Source organism: Acartia tonsa, chromosome 11 (genome assembly GCF_053477335.1).
Source record: "Acartia tonsa isolate MP-2025a chromosome 11, ASM5347733v1, whole genome shotgun sequence".
In the NCBI taxonomy this organism is placed as follows: domain Eukaryota; kingdom Metazoa; phylum Arthropoda; class Copepoda; order Calanoida; family Acartiidae; genus Acartia; species Acartia tonsa.
Genome location: NC_137270.1, coordinates 13,335,908 through 13,356,992, shown reverse-complemented (window position 1 = coordinate 13,356,992; position 21,085 = coordinate 13,335,908). Strand labels below are relative to the sequence as shown.

The 21,085-nt window shown below is 32.6% G+C and overlaps 3 protein-coding genes across 5 annotated transcripts in view; all 3 read right to left on the bottom strand.

The window, feature by feature from the left end:
- Positions 1–4,739, bottom strand: part of LOC145331949 (synaptosomal-associated protein 25-like) — a 27,219-nt gene extending 22,480 nt beyond the window's left edge. The window contains exon 1 of the mRNA XM_080176823.1: positions 3,701–4,739. The gene's annotated coding sequence lies outside the window, so the exon portion shown is untranslated. The remainder of the gene's footprint in view (positions 1–3,700) is intronic.
- LOC145331948 (synaptosomal-associated protein 25-like) overlaps positions 1–6,291 on the bottom strand; it is a 20,262-nt gene extending 13,971 nt beyond the window's left edge. For all 3 annotated transcript variants that reach the window (XR_013883967.1, XM_080176821.1, XM_080176822.1), the window contains exons 1-6: positions 6,196–6,291; positions 5,262–5,288; positions 4,746–4,782; positions 1,821–1,882; positions 1,362–1,466; positions 883–965 (exon numbers count right to left, since the gene is read on the bottom strand). Coding sequence is in view for 2 of the 3 variants with exons in the window: in XM_080176821.1 (XP_080032947.1) it covers positions 883–965; positions 1,362–1,466; positions 1,821–1,882; positions 4,746–4,782; positions 5,262–5,288; positions 6,196–6,263 (382 nt within the window). In the remaining variant the exon portion in view is untranslated. The remainder of the gene's footprint in view (positions 1–882; positions 966–1,361; positions 1,467–1,820; positions 1,883–4,745; positions 4,783–5,261; positions 5,289–6,195) is intronic.
- Positions 6,270–12,112, bottom strand: LOC145331947 (uncharacterized). Its single transcript, XM_080176820.1, has 3 exons — positions 11,693–12,112; positions 11,223–11,287; positions 6,270–9,697 (listed from the first exon to the last, which is right to left on the bottom strand). The coding sequence occupies exons 2-3, from the start codon at positions 11,284–11,286 to the stop codon at positions 7,908–7,910; spliced, it is 1,854 nt and encodes a 617-aa protein (XP_080032946.1). The 5' UTR covers position 11,287; positions 11,693–12,112; the 3' UTR covers positions 6,270–7,907.
- Between the last annotated feature and the right edge of the window lie 8,973 nt (positions 12,113–21,085).

Sequence of the window (21,085 nt, the reverse complement as noted above, 5' to 3'; positions counted from 1 at the left end):
CCACTGGAACCAGGTAGTTGTCTCTGGGTTATATATCTATACTTATACATTTAATGCCTACATAACATATTGGTATTGGTTTATAGGATAGGTGAAGGAATCAAATATCTTGCTAAGGGGGGGGGGGGGGTTTAATGCAACCATCTCGTAATCAGTGAGCAAATGGCACTTAGAATTCGAATTTTGATCTGGAATTTTGCATGAGTAATCCTTGGTAGGTCTGTTTTCCCTAAATTGAACAAAAAGTTGGAAAAGTAACGGCTAACAGCTGGCGGCTCAGCAGTTTAGCCATTTTTAAAACTATTTCAAGGGAAATCATCACGAAACCTATCTCCACATAATACTCTATGCTGCTCCAAAACGTTTTCAAACGGTTCTAGCCGCTAGTTGCTGGTACTAGAAATCTAAAAATGTTTTTTTGTATCATTTCACATGATTTAAAGCAAAAATATGTTTCAAAAAGTTGATTCCTACATAATTTATGGCAGATTTGCCCTAAAAATAGCCAAAAAACGGCTAAATGGCTGAGCCGTTAGCCGTTACTTTTTCAACTTTTTGTTCGATTTAGGGAAAATAGACCTACCAAGGATTACTCATGCAAAATTTCAGATCGAAATTCGAATTGTAAGTGCCATTTGCTCACTGATTACGAGATGGTTGCATTAACCCCCCCCCCCCCCCTTAATTGTATGATTACGCGGCTAAACTTACTACAGACAATCTATCCAAACCTTTATCTAGTCCCCAACTATGCACTGTAATGAGATGTGCCTGTTTTAAGACAAGGCATATCCACACTCGAACGATCTACAGTCATGCATCTGACCTAGCAACAGTGGGAACCATTTTTAACGTCTTGTAACGAGATTCTAATACTCTTACCTTGACCTGGTTGTTTCCTCACAACAGTTCCATCACCCTTAGTCTCCCAAACAGAATCATCAATGTCCTTCACTTTCTTGGTCCTAAAAAATTAAAATTTACAATGAAAGCCAGCTTGCCTTCTGAATCAAAATCTGGTGGCCTACAACAAAAATTTATCAAATCCCAAAAAGTGTCTTATGAAAACGCAGGAAATACAATCCTTCAAAAAATGTTAAAAAACGGTATGGCAGTTGGTTTTATAGGGTTCATTAAAGAATTAGTGACGAAAACTTTAAAGCTAGCCCAGCACCACAAATCTTTGGGGGGTAAGGGACTGTGTTCTTTACCCTACCCTACCCCACTTCTCATTTATTTAGTCCTGTTCCTAATATTTCTCTATGCCTGAAAGATTTGATCTACCAGTGGCAAAAATCAGTTTAAAGCCAATTTTCTTGTACAGTCAATTTTTATTTCTATCTTCCGAGAAATTGGTTTACCTATTCCATGGACAAACACATAGCCCACACCATTTCTCCATGCCAGTCAAGTGTTTTTCTGCCTGCTTCATGTCGGCGTTTATCTTATCTAAGCCTCCTTCTATTCTGAAATTAAACAGCAATATATTTAAATTTAACTACATGCAAAATTTTTCAGAAAAGGAGTCTTATTTTAGAGGTCAGGTAAAATTCAGTTTTGAAGGTCTATAAAGAGATATAGACAGAGCCCACATTGGTTTTAAAAATATATCTAAAATTAAGGCACTTCCTTTAAATACTGTAAATAAAAAACATTAAAACAGACCAAAGGCTTAAAACGAGTGTCAATTAGGATTTTAAAAAAAAGCGAAACCAAAGTCCGTAACATATGATATACAATGTATAATAGGAAATAACATTCATTTTAAAAACGGTTTTTACTCCCCACTCACTTTAGTTATTTTTTTTATATCTTTTTACCTGTCTAGAGCCTCTCCTTGTTCATGAAGTGCCTCCAGGGTTTTTGCTCCAGAATCATGGCTCTACAAGCAATACTCTCAGGGTTAGGTTAGTTCACCAAGCCTGCCCCGCAGGGTTAGGAATTCAAGTTTGACATTTCGAGAACAAATAAAATTGTAGTTCAATTGTTTTAAGGATTTAAGGACATAGAAGCCCCGCAGGGTAAACCCTTTAAATCTATGCTTTCAGGACACTTATATTTCAAAGAGTATTGCAGATTAATTTGAATTTTATTCAATGATTTTTAAACAATCGAAACATTGGGTAAAAGGTTTTTCTTGTACACATTTAAACAAATACCTAATATAAATGTAATCTCATTATTTCCGATTATTAAATCAAAAAGACTGATAAAATCACATTTTGCAAATTAATATATATTGATCATTTAATTACATTTTCTATAAAACCATCCAATTGTGGACATTAACTGGATTCTATAAAGCATTGACAAATGTAAACAATTCCTTTTAAATGTGTAAAACACTAATAAGATTTATATTTAAATAAAAATATTAATTGATCTCTAAAATGTGTATTTAATTTAATTTTACAAAATAAAAGTGAATAAGGAAGTACAACAGAAATACAATATCTACATGCCATCAAGAATGATTGTAAAGTTTTTTTTTAAATATTTAGAATCGTGGAATGTTGTGTATATTTCAACATTAACCATAGAAAAATCTTCCAATCAAAATGTTAAGAAATAGAAATAAGTTAAATGAAGAAAAAGTAAATAATCACACAAGCATAACATGCTTCAAGTCGATTAAAGGGGGGGGGGGGGTTAATGCAACCATCTCGTAATCAGTGATTAAATGGCACTTAGAATTCGAATTTCTATCTAAAATTTTTCATGGGTAATCCTTGGTAGGTCTATTTTCTCTAAATCGAACAAAAAGTTGGAAAAGTAACGGCTGGCGGCTCAGCCGTTTAGCCGTTTTTTTGCCTATTTTTAGGGCAAATTCATCATTAATTACGTAGGAATCAACTTTTTAAAACATATTTTTGGTTTAATTCATGTTAAATGATAGCAATATCCAATTTTAAAATTTCTAGTACCAACTGCTACCGTCTAGAACCGTTTGATAAGGTTTTTAAGTGAGAAAAAGTATTATGTGAAGATAGGTTTCGTGACTTTTTTGCTCTTAAGATAGTAATAAAATGGCAAATCAGCTGAGCCGCCAGCCGTTAGCCGTTACTTTTCCAACTTTTTGTTCGATTTAGGGAAAATAGACCTACCAAAGATTATTCATGCAAAATTTCTGATCGAAATTCGAATTCTAAGTGCCATTTAATCATTGATTACGAGATGGTTGCATTAAAACCCTCCCCCTTATTTGCTTATCTATTCTTGTGATTGCAAGCCACTTACAAAACGAAGACAATTTGACAACATTGATTACCTAGGGAGGATAGGCGTTATACCCAGGGATATCAAGGAATAAGACAATGGTCAATAAATTCAATCCCCAAAATAACCCCATCCGTAAATTTAATTAATTGGTTGATAAGTTTGGACACCAATATTTTAGAAACAGCTTTTTAAAAAATCAACAAAAGTACCCAAAGTGTTTAAGCCAACAAACAAGATAAATTGGGTTTAAAACTTTGAGTACCAGTGTAAATTACATTCCAATGTCCCCTCCCTCCCTGGGTTATACCTACAAAGTAAGCCAATTTAATTTTGTAATTAAATAACACAAAAAATTAATGAAATTGCCATCAAAAGTGTTTACTTCAAATACAAATCTTGAAGAAATAATTTGTTATTTAATCACAAAATTTATTATGGTATACTTCCCTACGCTGTCTATTATTTATGTGGGGTATCCTACCTCCTTGGTCGTCTAGTGCAACCAAAGTTTTAATTCCGGCCTCTTTGGACTACAGGCAATAAGAAATTTTGTTAAGTTATTAAAGTAGAGATGATAAGTCAAGTGCAGAAATCTCGTTATCAGTATATCAAGCATACATCATAGAAAGCTAAAATTGCATATTTATCATCTATTATTAGGACAAAGTTTATTTTCTCAATTGTTTCCCATAGCTAATGAGAATCTTCTCAAAAATTATTTTGTCCGTCTTTCTGCTTGTCGTGAATCATTCATAAAAACTTCGCTTTTTATGGATATTTTCATTCTAATCAAACATTCCTAAAAAGGGAGAGGTAGGTTTCGGGTAAAATCCGTAAAGGTGTGTGTTTTAAGGCTTAAAAATAGTAGTAGAACGATAATATTCACTAAGTATGTGTATTTCTTATTGAAAAGAACTATAGACATTTCTTTTTTAAAGTTAACATAAATTTTTATCGTTCTACTACCTACTGTTTTTAACTTATAACACATAACCTTTACGGATTTTACCCGAAACCTACCTCTCCCTTTTTTTAAAGAATGAAGAGAATTATTTTGTAATTATTTTTTACACAAAAGAAGAGAATTTAAAGAAGTTCTTAATTAATATTGAGAGAAAAGATTACAGGAAAGGGGATGCAATGGATAATGAAATTAATCTACACCCCTTTATTCCTTACATACAATGATTATAAGCTATTTAGAAATTCAATTTAAGACTTAGAGGAGTACATTATTTCATTCTTCTTTGTGCTATCCCTGTAACCTTGGACAATTTGGTAACAAAATATCTCTCTTTTCAACAATTTTAGAATCCTGTTTTTAAAATATTAAAAATTCAAATAATAAGAAAAGATCATTTTTAAGTTTAAATTATGAATGTTTTAATGGTCTTTTCTGTACTATAATTAACTATTTTTCTTTGATTTTAAACGGAACCCATTGAAATTTACAGTTACAGCCATCATACAAAGGTTGTGCCATCAAAGAATTGTTTGTTTTCTTTAAAAAAAAAACTGTTGCCTACCTCTTCTACTAGCCTCATCATTCGTCTTGTAGATTCTGGTTTGTTTTAAACATTATTACTTGAAAAACAAAGACAATACTAGGTTAGCATTTTTATTTCTTCTCATATAAAATCTACCCTCCTTTGAGCTCTTTTCCTAATTCTGCAAGTTTGGGGTACTTTGTCAATTTTAGAGAGCTGATAAAATCGAAATAGAACCAAATCTTGTGGTAATAAAAAGCAAATTATTTTGCGTGTTTTTAAACAAAAATGCATCGTATATTGTAAATGCAACTAGTAACGTGGTTTCGCTCAAATAGGTGGTGAGGTTTTTTCTTCCTCACCCTTCCTCAATATTTATGTATTTTTTTGGGAGGGGGGGAGTGGTGTTTTTTTAGAGAATTTTGCAACCCCTGCGTCAAATCGCCTAAAACTTACCTGAAACGTAGGACCTAGCCGTTTACGAGATATTAGGAAACAAAACTTACTGCTTATTATTTTATTTGTTTATTATTTTCATAATTAAAATGTTTTCCTAATGATTCATCGGTAACAGCATTTGCCCTGTAAGGATAATTTTTAAGTGTGCTTTTAGAAAATTTTGCTATGCTATTCGAGATAGATGGCTGAAATTAGGTTAGGTTAAGTAAGAGTTTTAAAATACCGCTGTATAGGCTAGAATTTTTAAAATTATTAAATGACCTATAAAAATATTGCTAGAATCCGTAATCCACAATCCGAAAATCCGCAATCCACGGATTAATCCAGTTTTTTGGGGGGACGGATTTTTGTAAGAATCCGAATCCGGCACAAAATTGGGCGGATTGCCAACCCTAACAGGAATGTAATTTTATCGACTGCTACCAAAGATACATGTATTTAAATACTTGTACTTATTCCATTTCCAAAATGCCAAAATGAGTCTACTCTATATTAGATAGTATCTATCTATCTGTTTTTAACTCAATGAGATAAAAGACATTTATTACAGGAAATATGATTTACTTGTTTCATATCCGAGTCATGATTTTAAACTGTGTTTTTTTTTAAATTCAAAAATTCCTTTTTTATCTCCTCTAAAGAACCTCAAGAAAAAATTACTTTTTTAGTTATTAATTTCAATTTAATTAGTGCAAGAAAAAAATATTCAAGAACCATGGAGGAGCTCTTTGAATTGAAAAAAAATATTGAGGGGGGGTTGACTGTTTCATTTGTCCTTTGGCGGGATTACATCAATGTTATAACCCCCAATGATGATACACAAATTACCTCTTCTTTATATTAAAATCAGTAGTTGAAACTTTAAACACTCAACTTAATAAACCAGGCAATCAAAATACATTAGCAGTCCTCAAGGTTAAAAGCCAACAAATAAGAAAACATAATTATAAAATTTTGGGGACTAATTCATGTATTAAACAGCCCAATGTCCTCTCCCTCCCTGGTTTTCACCGCACACTTTAAAATGAACCTGAGCTGTAGTTGTTCTAAGTCAGAGAGCTGGTTCCCTCCGCCAGGATTACTCCCTACACCTGCCATTTTGGATTCTGAAAAATATAGGTAAAGCACACAAGAATTTAATATAAAAGTATATGAATAATTCTTATAAATATCTTTTTGTTTCATATAAAAAATTAATCACACAAAGTAAATTATAATTTCAAATCATGTATTAATTGGTTTTTGAAACCGATTAATATCCGCTGGATTGGACCCCGATTGGACTGATTGGATACATTCCAGTAAGGCAGTAAGTATATCCAAGTACAATATATATATATATATAATATATTTATTTAACTAAACTGATTGGATACATTCCAGAAATGGCGGTAAGTATATCCAAGTACAATATATATATATAATATCTTTATTTAACTGAACTGATTGGATACATTCCAGAAATGGCGGTAAGTATATCCAAGTACAATATATATATAAAATATTCGTGTAAAAAAGTTGTGTAAAAAGAGGTAGAAATATACAAAATAAATAAATTTTTCTTTATCACATCGTAAAATAGACAGTTTTATGCAGATATGAAAATAAAATAAGTAGGATCAATTTCTGACATTCTAAGTAGCTAAACCAAATAAAACAGAGATTACCGCTTTCATTTGAAAATTGTCTAAAATTATAATATGATATGATACAAGACAATAGTTTACTGGTTACAGTTTTCGGTAAATAATGATGATTTCTTAATACAAACACAAATAATTCCTGTGGAAAAATATACTTGTTACAATATTAAATGATTACTAAATGCATGTTGAATTGTTCAAAATCTATCATATTCAAGCTGTATTTTATAGACTGTATTAATCAGTAGTTGAGCCAACATTTGCCATAAAATTTGAGTCTAAACATAACATGAAAATTAATTTTATTGCAGATAAAATTAAGAAAATGAAGAATAAGAAGTAAATGACCTTTCTATGAAATATATCTAGATAAATCCTTTTATATTGATAGTGGACCCTGATAATCTCCTTCCTCTTTAGAAAAGTAAAAGATGGGGAAGGAATTTCTTATTATGATTGTTCATTTTACACGTATTATAATAGACTATTGGCTAGTTATCATGCATACCTTCATAAGAACTAAATTAAAATGTTTGCATAGTTGAATTCATTTCCAAATTTCTGGGTGATTCTGCAAATTGATAATTTATCGCTATTTATAGTCATTTTGGAGGTAAATCTAAACTTCTTAGTAAAGAATTCTAGTCTTTTACAATTCCAATAGCATGTGTGAAAAGGACTAAAATAATTTCAAATGTACCCTTCCCCATGAGAAGAAATAGTAATTTTGCTTTTAGGTAATGCCTTATAATGATTTATAAGACTCAGAGGTTAGAAGGATAGAGATTATAGGAAACTACTTATAAAATAAAATATTCTACAATAAAATAAATGTTGACCTTTAAAAACTTTTTTTTTGTCTTAATACAATGATAACCTAAGATATTTTCTTGATATAAGGTTGTTTAAAAACTTGAAATTTTGTTTGTTTGAAAATAATGGTTTGTAAAATTATGCTTTCAAAATAACATAAGTAGCAAAAATGTAAAGAAAGATTCAAGTATACAAATATATTTAAGGCATATATTTTCAACACAGCATTATAATAAGGTAGGAATTTAATTTCACACTGATTTCTATATTACCACAGGCATTTACCTTAATAACTCATACTCATAAAACAGTTGGGATTATTAGCCCCAAACTTCAGCAAAAAGGATACTTTGCCCATATCATCATCAGTAATAGACAACATCTCCAAGGGTGATTGAAGGGATTTCAAAACTGATTTAACAACATCAAACTTAATTCCCTCTGCAGTAAACCTCTTCAGTTTTGGTAAAATAAAATCATACCTAAGAGTTTCTTCACAAGGAATATTTTTCAAAGTTATATCTTGCAGAGTTTCACTTGAAGACATAAGTATTTCATTCATCAGTCTCTCATCTATTTTGTTACCATAGAACTTGTCCAAACAGAAGTTATAATAAGGAAAAAAGAAAACTTCTTTTTCTATGTTATACAAAAATAGATCTTTTAGAGTATCTCTTGAAATCATCACCAGTTTCATGACTAAAGATAGAGGTACATTAACAAGCTTCAGCTTTCTCACATGCTCCAACTTTTTATATCCTAACAAATCCCTGAATTCTATTTCTTCATGTAATTCTGATCCAGGTCTGTTAATATGACATATCTCAAGATCCTCTAATGAATGGTTGGCCGAATTGATAATTGACAGACACTTAGGATAGACACTATTAAGTTGTAATTTCTTCAATTTCATCATATTTGCTTCACAAATTTTATTTATTTCATTTCTTGGTTCTTCTATATCTCCTAATTTCAAGCTTGTAAGTGTGTTAGTTGATAATCCAATAATAGTCTTTACAAATTCAGCTGGTACCTCAACAGCCTCAAACTGTTTTAGTTCTTGTAGATTAGGGATATCTAGATTATCATCCATTTCAAAATCTTCAAGATCTACAACTTTTAATGTCTCCAATGTTAGGCAACTAGTTTTCATGAGTGATTTAACATTTTTTATGCTTTTACAACGAAATATAGCTAAGTTAGTTAACTTTAAAGGTGGGACATCTAATTCTTCATCAGAAGGCAAAGCTTTAATTATCAGGGTTTTTAAAGTTTGTTGACATGATGTTGTGACAGTGTGAAACACACTTTGAGGAATATAATCACAGACCAACTCCTTTATATTTAACTGGGGACAATCAAAAGCTTCTGAAATCATGTCAGTTAATTCTAAACATTCTAAAGAATGATTAGTACTAGTGAGAACAGATTCAAGGGTGCTTGGTTCAGTAACCCTTACAAGAGTCAATTTCTTCAATGAGATTTTCTTTTTGATCTCAAGATCGATACCTCTCATTTCAAGAAATTCAAGAGATTTTGATTGATTTTCAATAAAGGTAGAAGCAATAGTTTTTACATTTTCTAGATATGGGTTATATGACTGGTCTACAAGAAGGTTCTTTAGCCGGGGTAGCTGTAATGTTGGATCAGCAAGAAACAATTCATATCCTGTCAACTTTAAATTTAGTTGGACAATATTATTTTTCCAGTGGTTGATTATATTATCAGCAATGCAAGCTCCAAACTCAGGATTTCTTGAGTTTCTATTACAAGTAAGATTCAACTCTATATCATCAATATTTCCATCCTTAAGGTGTTTAGCTTTAGCCTTTGTCAAATCAGAATACAATGTTAAAATATACTCAAAATCATCATGCAATATATTTTTTATTATAATAGTCCACCTTCTCATAGTTGGATCCAGAGCCATAACCCTTCTCTCACAACCTTTGGAAGCAAGTTTTAAATTCTTCTTGTCCTCAGGACTTAGATATCCAAGAACTAGTATATACTCATCTTTCGGAAGTTTGCTCAGGGTTCCCTCATCCAGCTCTTCTTCAAACTCAGCTTCTGCATCTAAATAGAAAACATGAAAAAGTAATGCTTATAAATTAGAGAAGTAATTTTTAATCTTGAATGTGATTAGATAAGCTTTGTTTTTAAGGATAATGTCTTATTTTAAAGTTTATTTATAAAGGGAACTATCCACGACAAGAGCAAGTGATTCTAAGCACCTTTCAGCAATGATCCATAGTATTTTTAGTGAATATACTAGGTTTATGTTTAGTATTTGGTTTATCAACTAAAAAGTTGGGTTTTACCATGGTTTTATATGAAAAAACTTAAAAATGTACCTAAAACGTTTTTTGATGCAATATCATCAAAAGCTTTGTTGAGTTCAAAGGACAAAATAAAATAACACGACAGAAAAGCATTGAATTGCAAAAATACTTTAATTAGGTAAACTTTTTAAGTTACAAACCTTTTTTCTAAATATACATTTTTATTCAAAAAATATACTTTTGTGTCAAAGCTTTTAACCCTTAAAACGGTCGGGGGGGGGGGGGGGGGGGCGTTGAACGCCCCTCCTCCGGTTTTTTCTATCCCATTTTCTGTGTGTAAAAGATAAAGACCCCAGGTATGATCCTCCAGGTCCTGATCCTCCAGGTCTCCAGAAATCTTTAAAAGGCTCCTGTGGCCCCAATTTTTTACTTAGAGACTTCAAATTTTAAACTTAAGCTTTTCTTACATGTCTACATAACGTATTAAAATTTCATAAAGATCCGCCGCCATTTTCCCGCTGACCGCCGACTGCGGCAGCTGGCAGCTGCCAAGTACAGCTGCGGCAGCTGAAATTTATATTTTGATATTTCTAATGTAAAATTTACATAAAGAGAAACTTTTTCTGAAAAAAATTGTTCTTATAGCTTCAAAAAAAAGAAAATTACAGCCGTTTGAAATTTTTAAGTAAAAAAAGACCTAAAACAAAGGTTGTTAAATAAAAGGGTAAAAAAAGCGAAATTTGACTTAGACTTATAAAAGGTCGAAAATTCATTATCAAACAGGGGACTTGCACAAAAAGTTTTAGCCCTCTAGCTCTAATAGGAACTGAGAAAATAGGGGGGGGGGGCGTTGAACGCCCCCCCCGACCGATTAAGGTGCAGCAAGGGCCCCGACTGTAAAGGATTAAAAAACAGTTTGAACTCATTAAAATATTTGATGATATTGCACCAAAAAATGCTTTACTTTTAAAAGTTGTTTTCATATAAAACCATGGTGAAACCTAAATTTTTAGTCAATAAACCAAATGTTAAACATAAACCTAGTAGGATATTCACTAAAAAATACTATGGATTAATGCTGGAAGGTGCTTAGAATCATTTGCTCCCGTTCATGGATAGTTCCCTTTGTATAAAACAAAGTCACAAATTATTTTGGACCTCATCACCAGAAAATCCAAATAACAACTGGAGAAATTTGAAAAAATGTCATCCTTGATTTTACGCTGTTTTTGTACATATAGTTTCTGAAGAAAAAAACTACTTAATAACAAGTAATTGTAATGTCAAGGAGTAAAAATCTGTTGATACTTATTACTTACCCTGAAGTTTAGCCATCTTTTCTGCATTCCCATCAATTTCATAATCATCTATTCCTCTCTTCATACTAAAAAAAATAAGTATAGATTCCATATTAATAGTACTTATGTGAAGTGTAGAAAAAAGATACTTCAAATCAAGATAGAAAGATCTTTTAGTTTGAAAGCATTTCATTGTTTTTGAATGAAAAATAAAGAAAAAGAATTTAAGAATTACATTATACTCCACCCCAAAACAATTGCGCTCCACACATAGTACCTTTTTCAGCAATGAAAACCCAATATTAGAAAGACCATAAGGGTTAGGCAATCGTGAATTGTAAGATTAGGATAACAACATGCATTTTATGAGAAAGCACCAAAGTTTATAAAGGGGTTAATATACAATTCTTGACATTAATACAATGAATAATAGTATGTGTAAGATGGTTTAAAATAAATAAAAATATCTGTCTCTTTCCCGGAAATAATACCTGAAAGAATTGTAATACTCAATGGATGGTTATTGGTTCAGCACAACAGCATAAGCATTTTTTTCCTCTGAAAAAAAGTGTTATTAATATATCTCACATAGGTATAATTAAGAATGAGGCTAGGATGACAACATCCATAAGTACCGAAGCACAAAAAATTATTGAATGGACAGAGGGACAAAGTAAGTTATAGGCAGATGTTCAATTATTATTGCTAAGAAAAGAAAGAGAGAGAATTCACAAAAACAGAAAAAAAGTAAATCACAAAAAAAGGAAGATTTATGTTTTTTGAAGCAAAGCCAACAGTCAGACGGATAAAACAATTTATAGACTAGATTCGCATATATCTAAGGAATCTTGTAAATTATCTTCAATAGCAGCCGAGAAAATCACATTTCTTCTCACGGACTAACTGACTGACAAAGTGAATTACAAGCAAGTTAATCTACAACTAAATAAATGAAACTTTGGATGAAATTATTTCTGAAATAAATATAAAGGCTGGTTAGAAAAAACTGCATATTCCATTCTTATAAGTTCATGTTTTAATTCTAAATACATATACTTTCAATAAGATTAAAGCTTTATTATAAACGAGGATGACAATATTCAGGCAAAGCCACTTGTTTCAGTACAAGTTTTAAATATTATACAAATGACACCCTAAAACTCAACTAAACATTAATAATTCATGTATAAAAAAATGTCAAACATGTATACTTAAATGTGTTAAAATTATTATATTATTGCAATTTTTTTCTAATTAAACAAACATATACCAACCTACTAAATTCATGTATGATGACTAACAAATTATAGACTGGATGCTAGAGAAATCTTGACAAAAATATTCAGCCCTCTATCTTTTATAGTAGCCGAAAAAATTTTTTTTTCTTCAGTGAATTGAAGAAAAACTAAAGGAATTTGAAAACTGAGTTACAGAGTAGCTTTGCTACAAAAATAATATACTTAAATTGTTCTACATAAATGTTTATTTGTAATAACACAAAAAATGACAACAACAAAATGACAACATACATAAGTAGCGGAGCAACTTAAGAAAACAGCCAATATAAAAAAGATATCATAACAGACAGACGGACATAATTGGATAGTATAGATGCTCAGAGTACAAGATAATCTTTATACAAAATTTCATAAAGGGGGGGGGGGGGTAGGTTGTGCTAAAATCTTGTAAATGTGTGAGTTTAAAAAATTTAAAACAGAAGTAGAACTCTAAAATTTGGCATGGCAGTTGCTTTAATGGGGTATAACGTGGATATGTACTATATTAGAGCAAGTGCCATACAAAACTTTAGAGTTTTACTCCTATTTTAAAGTCTTAAACTCACACTTTTACAAAATTTAGCATAACCTACCTCCCCCTTTATCCATATAAACAGCTGGAAAAGTACAAACAAAAAACATATTTCTACAAACATGATGTACATCAAAGCAATACCGTATGACTGCCATAAAAAGTAATTTAAAGAGTAGATGTATGGTGAGCTAAATTTTCACAAAAATCAGACTTCTATATTTAATAGCAAATGAGAAAAACACACTTTGCTAATAGAAATGTAATGCCCTCTATAATATATAATAAAAAGTCACTACTTTAGAAAATCTTCACAAATAAAAAATCCGTCTATCTTGAATAGCATCCGAGAAAATCACGCCCCCCCCCCCCCAAACATAGCAGGCAGATGAACATTTCGTCGTGAATTATTGAGAATCTTCGCTAACTTTTAACATTCAGAAGCTGTCGTAAAACCTGTTGCTTCAAAAGAATATCAAATTCTTTTCATTAAACAATGCCTTATTTTCATTTAAAAATATAAATATGTAGTTTATCATATGTTTAATTGCAAAAACATAAAAATCACTGAAAATGAACACCCACTTTTATAATATTTACATTTTTCTAACATACTGAAACAGCTGTTTGATTAAGACATGTAAACATTTCAATGATTAATCCTTGAATAATACAGAACTGTTCAACACTCCCTCCCTCTCTCTGTCTGTCCCAAGGAGTAGGACGAGTTTTGTGTGTGTGTGTGGGCGTGTTTGTGTGTTTTAGAGTGTGTGTGTGTGTGTTTCTGTGTTAGAGTGTGTGTATGTGTGTGTGTGTTTTTGTATGTCCTACACTTTCTACCTCTCCGTATATTTAATATATAAAACTGATATCTATAGTTTATCTAAATCAAACATTAACAGCAAGGTTACAAGCTTGTAAAGACTAAAATCCTATTGTGATACTATAAAATTATTGACTGAAGAATCTCTATCTATTGAAAGAATATATAGAAGAACCCTCTTCCTTTCAATTTTATAATTCCCAGCGCTCTTCGACTTATTCATTACTACAGCATTTTTTTCATACATTAATTTTCCAAAAGCTGACTTCTTTCCATTTATTAATTCTACTAGGTAAGAAAATATACTGGTCTGTCCGACGTTATAGTAATTCACTTTGTCTGTATGTCCGTCAGTCCGTCTGTAACGTTACGGGTAAAGTGTAATTTTCTCGGATGCTATTTCAGCTAAATATTTGAGAATAGACACTTGAAACTTGGTACATAAGCCTAGTCCTATAAATACACATCTAAATGAAAAATAAAATTCAAGTTTTTTTATTTTAAGATTAGGTAAGAAATCCCTGCGGAAATGGGATTTTTAGGCCTGTTTTGGTGTAATTTGAAGTAAAAACTCATTTTTAATTGTTTTTTTTTCTTAAGTTTTTTTTTTAAATGCTGTATATCTATTCATAAGGACATTATTTAAGATGATTTTTTGTCCATTAAAATTCAAAATATTATACAAGAAATTCTTTAGGGAAAGAGTGAAAGAATAATTTAGCGTTGGAAGCGGACATAAAGATGCTATAACAGATTTATTATTACTTGGATCTAACACCAGATTTTCACTTTCTCTAATGAAGTGAAACTTGTAGCTGGCTAAAACAACGATCGACCCTCATTATCCCCCCTTAACCCCATCACCTCCCCCTTAACTGACCAATAAAAGTCAGGGGAAGTAGCAACTTAAATTGTCATATATTGAATAATATCCACTTATTTACTTCATTGATGATATGCAGCTGAAAATAAAATTATTTCAATAATTAAAACTTTGTGTCAAACTTAAAAAATAGACAATAGAATTAGCACAAAAGCTGACGATATTTTATGATTGAAAAATTCCTTCAACTTATTCTCTTTGCGATCTAATGGAGGATAACCTTCATGCTCTATGGGGCTGTGCTAGAATACAAGTTTTTATGAATACAATTAACAATTCTTTTCGTCACAACTGGCTTGAAAATAAAGGCCCAGTGGTTAGATCTGAGTATATCTTTAACGCCAGAAGCCATTTACAGCCAAGAGGGCTGTTTTTACTACTACTTAAAAAATATATTTGGAACTGTAGATGTAATATAACTAACTTGGCCCTAGATGATCTTAAAAAGTTCCTTAAGAAATATCTCGAACCATATTCTAATCAAAAAGTAAGTAGAGGTTGGTCCTTTATTGACAATTTGATCTTTAAAAATGCCCTGCTGTAGGTAGTACAAACCTTTTTTTTTTTTTCTTGCTATGTACCCTGCATTTGTTCTTGGATTACTATCATGCTTATTTCACAAAGTTTACCTTATAATTCAGCCTTTTCTCCTGTAATTTCACACTAACTACCAGTGTTTCCTATTTTAGTTATATTCTGGATCTCTATGCCAACATTTCCCTGTGTTTTTTTAATACCCAAATGAATTTATTTTCTATATGGAATTATTGTCTCCTTTCTTTGTGTTTTTAAAATATAGCTTGTTTGTTATTTCTCCTGGCCTAAATCCTAAATCATAAATGTTTGTTTTTTCCCTCAATCAAAATTAGACTACTGCGGACCTGAACATACAAGCATTGTATTTTCTCTTCTATCCAACAGCTTCATTTCTTTTTTTCTCCCTTTAAAATTATACATATTGAAAGTTGTGCTGCTGAACATTATTGAAGTACTATTAGTTCTTTTTTTCACTTGTTTAAACATACGGATCTCTAATGTTCGTTACTGCCCATTTTTCACTACCCGAAATTCGTCTTTGCTTCGCTAGCTTAAGCCATAAATGGACTACTAATTATCATGGATCACTAATTTGTCTCTTATGTATCTTCAAATTAAGGGTGTCTCTTTAACTCAATCAATAGTTGGATTACTAAAGAATATGGATCACCAAACTGTCTCTATATCTGTTTTTTTTTATTTTTTGTCGCTTATATGCCTACTTCTCTTAGTTATCCTCTGTTTTTTTATTATTCTTGTTAAGGTCCTTGATGTACTGTTTACTACCTTAATTCCTCTACTGCTTCTTATTGTCTGTCTAACTATTACTCTTTAACTTCTCGGCTAAATACTTTATTTTCTTGCTTATTTGTTTTGTTTTTTTATTAGGTACAATGAGTGATATAGCCGATGAAGTTTTGCAAGGCTGGCTGAAACAAAGAGCTGTGGCTGTTCCCCCGCCTTGTGTACCAACTACCCTTCCTTCAACTGACCCAGGGTATTACAAGAATGTTCCGGCTCCTCCCCCCCTAGCATACCTTAACCCTGTCCTACTTGATCATGAGGCTATCACAAACTCCCTGATACCCACTCCTGACATGTGTCCCATCATTGCACATGCTGAGAAAAACATCATCAATTACCTTGATGCTGAAATGAGAGATAATGCCCCGGAGGATTCTGGTTGCACTATTTGTATGTCATCCCTGGGTCCAATAGAGGAGATTAATGACAAGATTAACATAAATCACACTCATGACTCCACAATTGAATTTTTCAAGAGATCCATCTTATCAAATGAAGGTATGTTTAGCTGCCCAACTTGTAAACAATCTCCTCATCTAGCTGTCTGGCCTATCCGTCATGAGGTGATTGTTAGTTCCTCAACGATTAGAGGTTGGAGGAGGTACTCGAACAATGGGGCTCAGTACCTAGGTGATGATACCCATGTATGGGAAATAAACATCCCAGGGGCTAAGATCAAGGATTTGACACATGCAATCTACGTAGAACTCCGGCCCTTTAGGAAACCTTTTAACATATATTTTATCGGTGGCTTGAATGATATAGACCAGTGCCAAGACTTGAACCTGGAGTCCATCATCAGTGACGTCAACAAACTTATTGAGGTAGTGAATGAACTCAACCCTAGCAACAACCTACGCTTCATCACAGTCCCCCTCCCTCCGAAGTTTACCTGTTTAGGGCAAGACCTTTACAGCGACATTATGTCAGCCAATGGAATTGTTGATAAAACTCAATTAGTGTTTGATCTCAACAGGAGATATCAACTTCATAATGAGGGGGACCCATTTTATGGTAGTACCAGTGCTGATAATCCAAAGTTAATTGGCTTGCATTTACGTGGTCTCAAGACTGTTAGAAGTGATGTCAGTTATGGTAGTTACATCTCTGTATATGGTGACAACGCAAGATTTTTTGCTTCCTCATATCATTCAATTAAGGAATGGCGGGTTCCTCCCTCAGATTTTGAGAAGCCAGACTGGTTTGTCAGGGTAATGCATTTAAGCAATGCAATGATCTTTAAAGCAGGTGTTGGGATCTATAGAGCTATATGTAAATCCATTGGGATCGATCCAGATAATTGGTCATCAAGCACTCTTACTTTTAACCTGGAGAGCAACCCTGCAGTCAATGCTGTACGCCATTTTTACAGCATGAAGAACCGCGGATTCCCACTTGCTACAACCTTCGAAGATTTGGTAGACAAGGAATCTCCGGCAGTAAAGGAAATTACTGGTTGGAATGGTGATACCTTTGATGACCTTGAGCCAGTTACTGTTCCTCGTTGCAGCACACCTGACATCCTTATGGAGTGTGACAATTTTTTGATGGAACTTGACCACATCACCAAAGGTTAGGTGGTCCTTGTCTAAAACTCTCCTTACCACTCTTGTCTAGGGACTTCTTATTTTTTTTGCTTATCCAATTACTTATTGTGTGTTGATAAGCTATCAGGATTACCTGTTATTTTTTTCTAATCATGATAAGCGTTATAGAAAAGGTTGTTTCTTTTTCTTTTGTTTCACGATTCTTAGTTTTATCCTGCCGTCATATCAACTCTTTCTGCTAGTGCTGTGATCAGTTTGGGTCTATAGTATGTTATCAAACTAATTTACACCTCCCTCCCCCCCCTTGCGCCCAAGCTGACAATAGTTTTATGCCCTACGCGGCTTTCTTTTTTTTATATATAATGTTTTGTTCCCTTTATTCAGGATTTCCTGGTTTGTTTTTCACACTAAATATGTTAAACTTACGCTAACTTTGTGTTCTTTTTGTCCTTGTCCGTTTTTTTTTCTATCTGTGCTACACTACTTTTCCTCTCTCTACAATGGTTTTCACCCCCTCCCCCCCCTTTTTTTTTTGGTTTGTTTTGTTTTATTTTTGTTTTTTAAAGCAAATTCCTCGTCCTAACTTTGTCTTTTAGTTTCTTTTTAAAGTGTTTTCCTCCAATTCCTACTTGATCTCATTTTAGTTGCAACTTTTGATCTATGCTGTGTTATGTTTTTCTACCTACATATTAATTACTGGCTGTGACTGCTTGCAATGTTGTCTAATGAACCTGTACCTACAGTCATTTGTATTATTGCGGATAATTGTCTCTTTGTTTTCCAGAAATGAATTGTATATATTATTGTTACCTGCTGTTTTTATTAATGTTATATTTTTTTGGAACATATAAATTATCTATGTTTTGTTTTAATAAATTATTACGTTCCTATTTTTCAGTGTTTAGGTTGTGCAAAGTTATCTCTACTAGCTAGTATTTGTCGTATTACTAATGATGCTATATCATTGACCATTGAGACCTATGCCTATTGATCCATCTCCCTCTTTTATATAAAGGCTGTACCTTCCCAGCATACCTATTGACTGGATACTATATTGTTTAATAAATGTGCCCTTTTTAAGGGCTTTAACTCTATAATCTAGGTGCTATGTTTTGTTCCCAATCTGCTGATGGTTTCATGTACACCCCTGGTTCCCAATTTGCTGTCAAGCTGCCTGCTGTCCTGTACTGCCCATGGATCCTGGCTATGAAACCATGCCTCTTATATTTTCTTTACTCCAACTCATCCTTTTCAATTATCCTTGTCCTTGTCTTACTTGTTTCCTCTATAATTGCCTTACCCTTAAAATTTCTCATTCCTCCTTTCCTGGAATCCCCCCCTCCCCGTTTTTCTTTCAACCCGTATCTTATTTTTCCTTCTATTTGATATTATCATTTTTTTGTGCTTTGTTTGTTTTTTGATGCTGCTGTTTTGTTTTTATCTTGTCTAAAAATCATTGTGTAAATTGTAATGCTATAATTTGAATAATGTCTTTTTACCTCACCTGTTCTGTTGTGCTTTATTAAAAAATGTTTATATTTGTACCCGCTGTATTTTAAAAAACCTTATAAAACCTAATAAATAATTAAATTATATATATTCTCTTCGCTCTACGTCATAGATTCGTATTATTCCTATTATTCCTCGATCCCTCTTCTCTCTCCAGTCACTTCTTTACGTTTTCTCTCTAATAAACCTTTCTAAACTTCGGGTGTGTCCTTAAGTCCATCTATAAGAGAGTAAAACACTAGAGGGGGAAGGGGTTAAATAACTGTATCACAATGACCTCGAGCCGATTCTCAATTGGGTCATTGAAAATCAACCAATATGGTGACAGTAATATTAACACAGCCAAGTAGCAGAAAACAATTGGATAGCAGACGAAAAAGGTCATTAGAGGGTAGGGGGGGGGGGGGGGGAGGAGGGATAGTTATCTGTATAAACATCTATTATAGATCTGTTGACCATCTCACCCCACGCAGGGCTCTCATATATAATTTAAAATCTTGGACAATTCAAAACTTAAATGATTATATTTTTAGTCTTTATGTCCATCCATTCTTTATAATTTTGATATGATATATAATATCTGATACATTTCATTTTTGACACATTCACATTGACAATGTCATCCTTGTATTTTATACGTTCTCTTTCTCTCTCACAAAATACGAGAACCTCTCTCTTAATAAAATACGCTCTTTACCAGGGAGGTAGGGGACAGTGGAAGTAAAAATTTCTACGGCACCATCTACGCCCTACTCAAACAAACTACCAAAGGCTGAATATATTTTTTTTGCGGTCGGGGGGAAGGATTATTTTTCTCACATTGTCTAATATCTATCCCTAACTCCCCGACTCTTTATAATTCAACAAGTGTCCTGTAAGTGAAATTATTTTCAGGAATAAAGCAATAGATATAAATCAATATTGTACAAAAATAAAAATAAAATAAACTTAATTTTTTTCAGAATACAATCCCCCACTCAAGACCAATTTCATCAATAAGTATTGCAACATCTACTTAGAAACTGTATTAGATAGTATTTTACAGTGTAAAAGAAGAAATATTGTAGGTAATTTGTTCAGTAAATAAATCATTTAAATCAATGCTAACAAGGGGGACTAAAAGCCTAGAAGGAAAGTCCCAAAATGAAATCTGTAATGGTTCGTTGATTTGGTTATGTTAAAAAATATTATAAAGAAAATCAGGTTGATATCTTTAAAAATAAGGTCAGAACTCATATTTTTAGTGTTTTTGGGGGTCTTTTGCTCCACAAGCCCCTAGAAGGAAAGTCCCAAAATGATATCTGTAATGGTTCGTTGATTCGGTTATGTTAAAAAAGCATTATAAAAAAATCAGGTTGGTATCTTTAAAAATAAGGTCAGAACTCATATTTTTAGTGTTTTGGGGGGTCTTTTGCTCCACAAGCCCCTAGAAGGAAAGTGCCGAAATTCCATTTTCAAAGAAATACGTGTATTGTATATCCAGTCATATAAGAGAGCCTACAAAAAGAATTGGGTTGATAACTTTAAAAACAAGCCCACACGGCCCTCCCAAACTTTGATACTGAATTTCATTTCCTATAAGTGTACAAACTTCCCCCCCCCCTTTTTTATCTAGTAAACTACTTTTACGGATATCATTATAAAAGTTCTTTCGTAAAATATACTAATCAAATACGCAAAAAAATTAGGTAGCTGAACTAATAGAAGAAGTATTTCAGTTGTTATTTGTCCTTGTACTCAACTAGCATACACATCCTCACAGTCCTAACTGATCATGGCGATGAGTTGCACCAGTTTATTGGCCAAGGCATTCCCCCCTAATGTAACTATTTTTGTCGCGCACCTGACAGCAGCAGTAGGAAACATTTTTAACGTCTTTAGTTGGGACGAGTGTCAGGCCGATATTCGAACTTATCACCTCCCCCACGGTCGCGGGTTACTAATCTTTATTTAGTGCATTCTGTATTTGCTA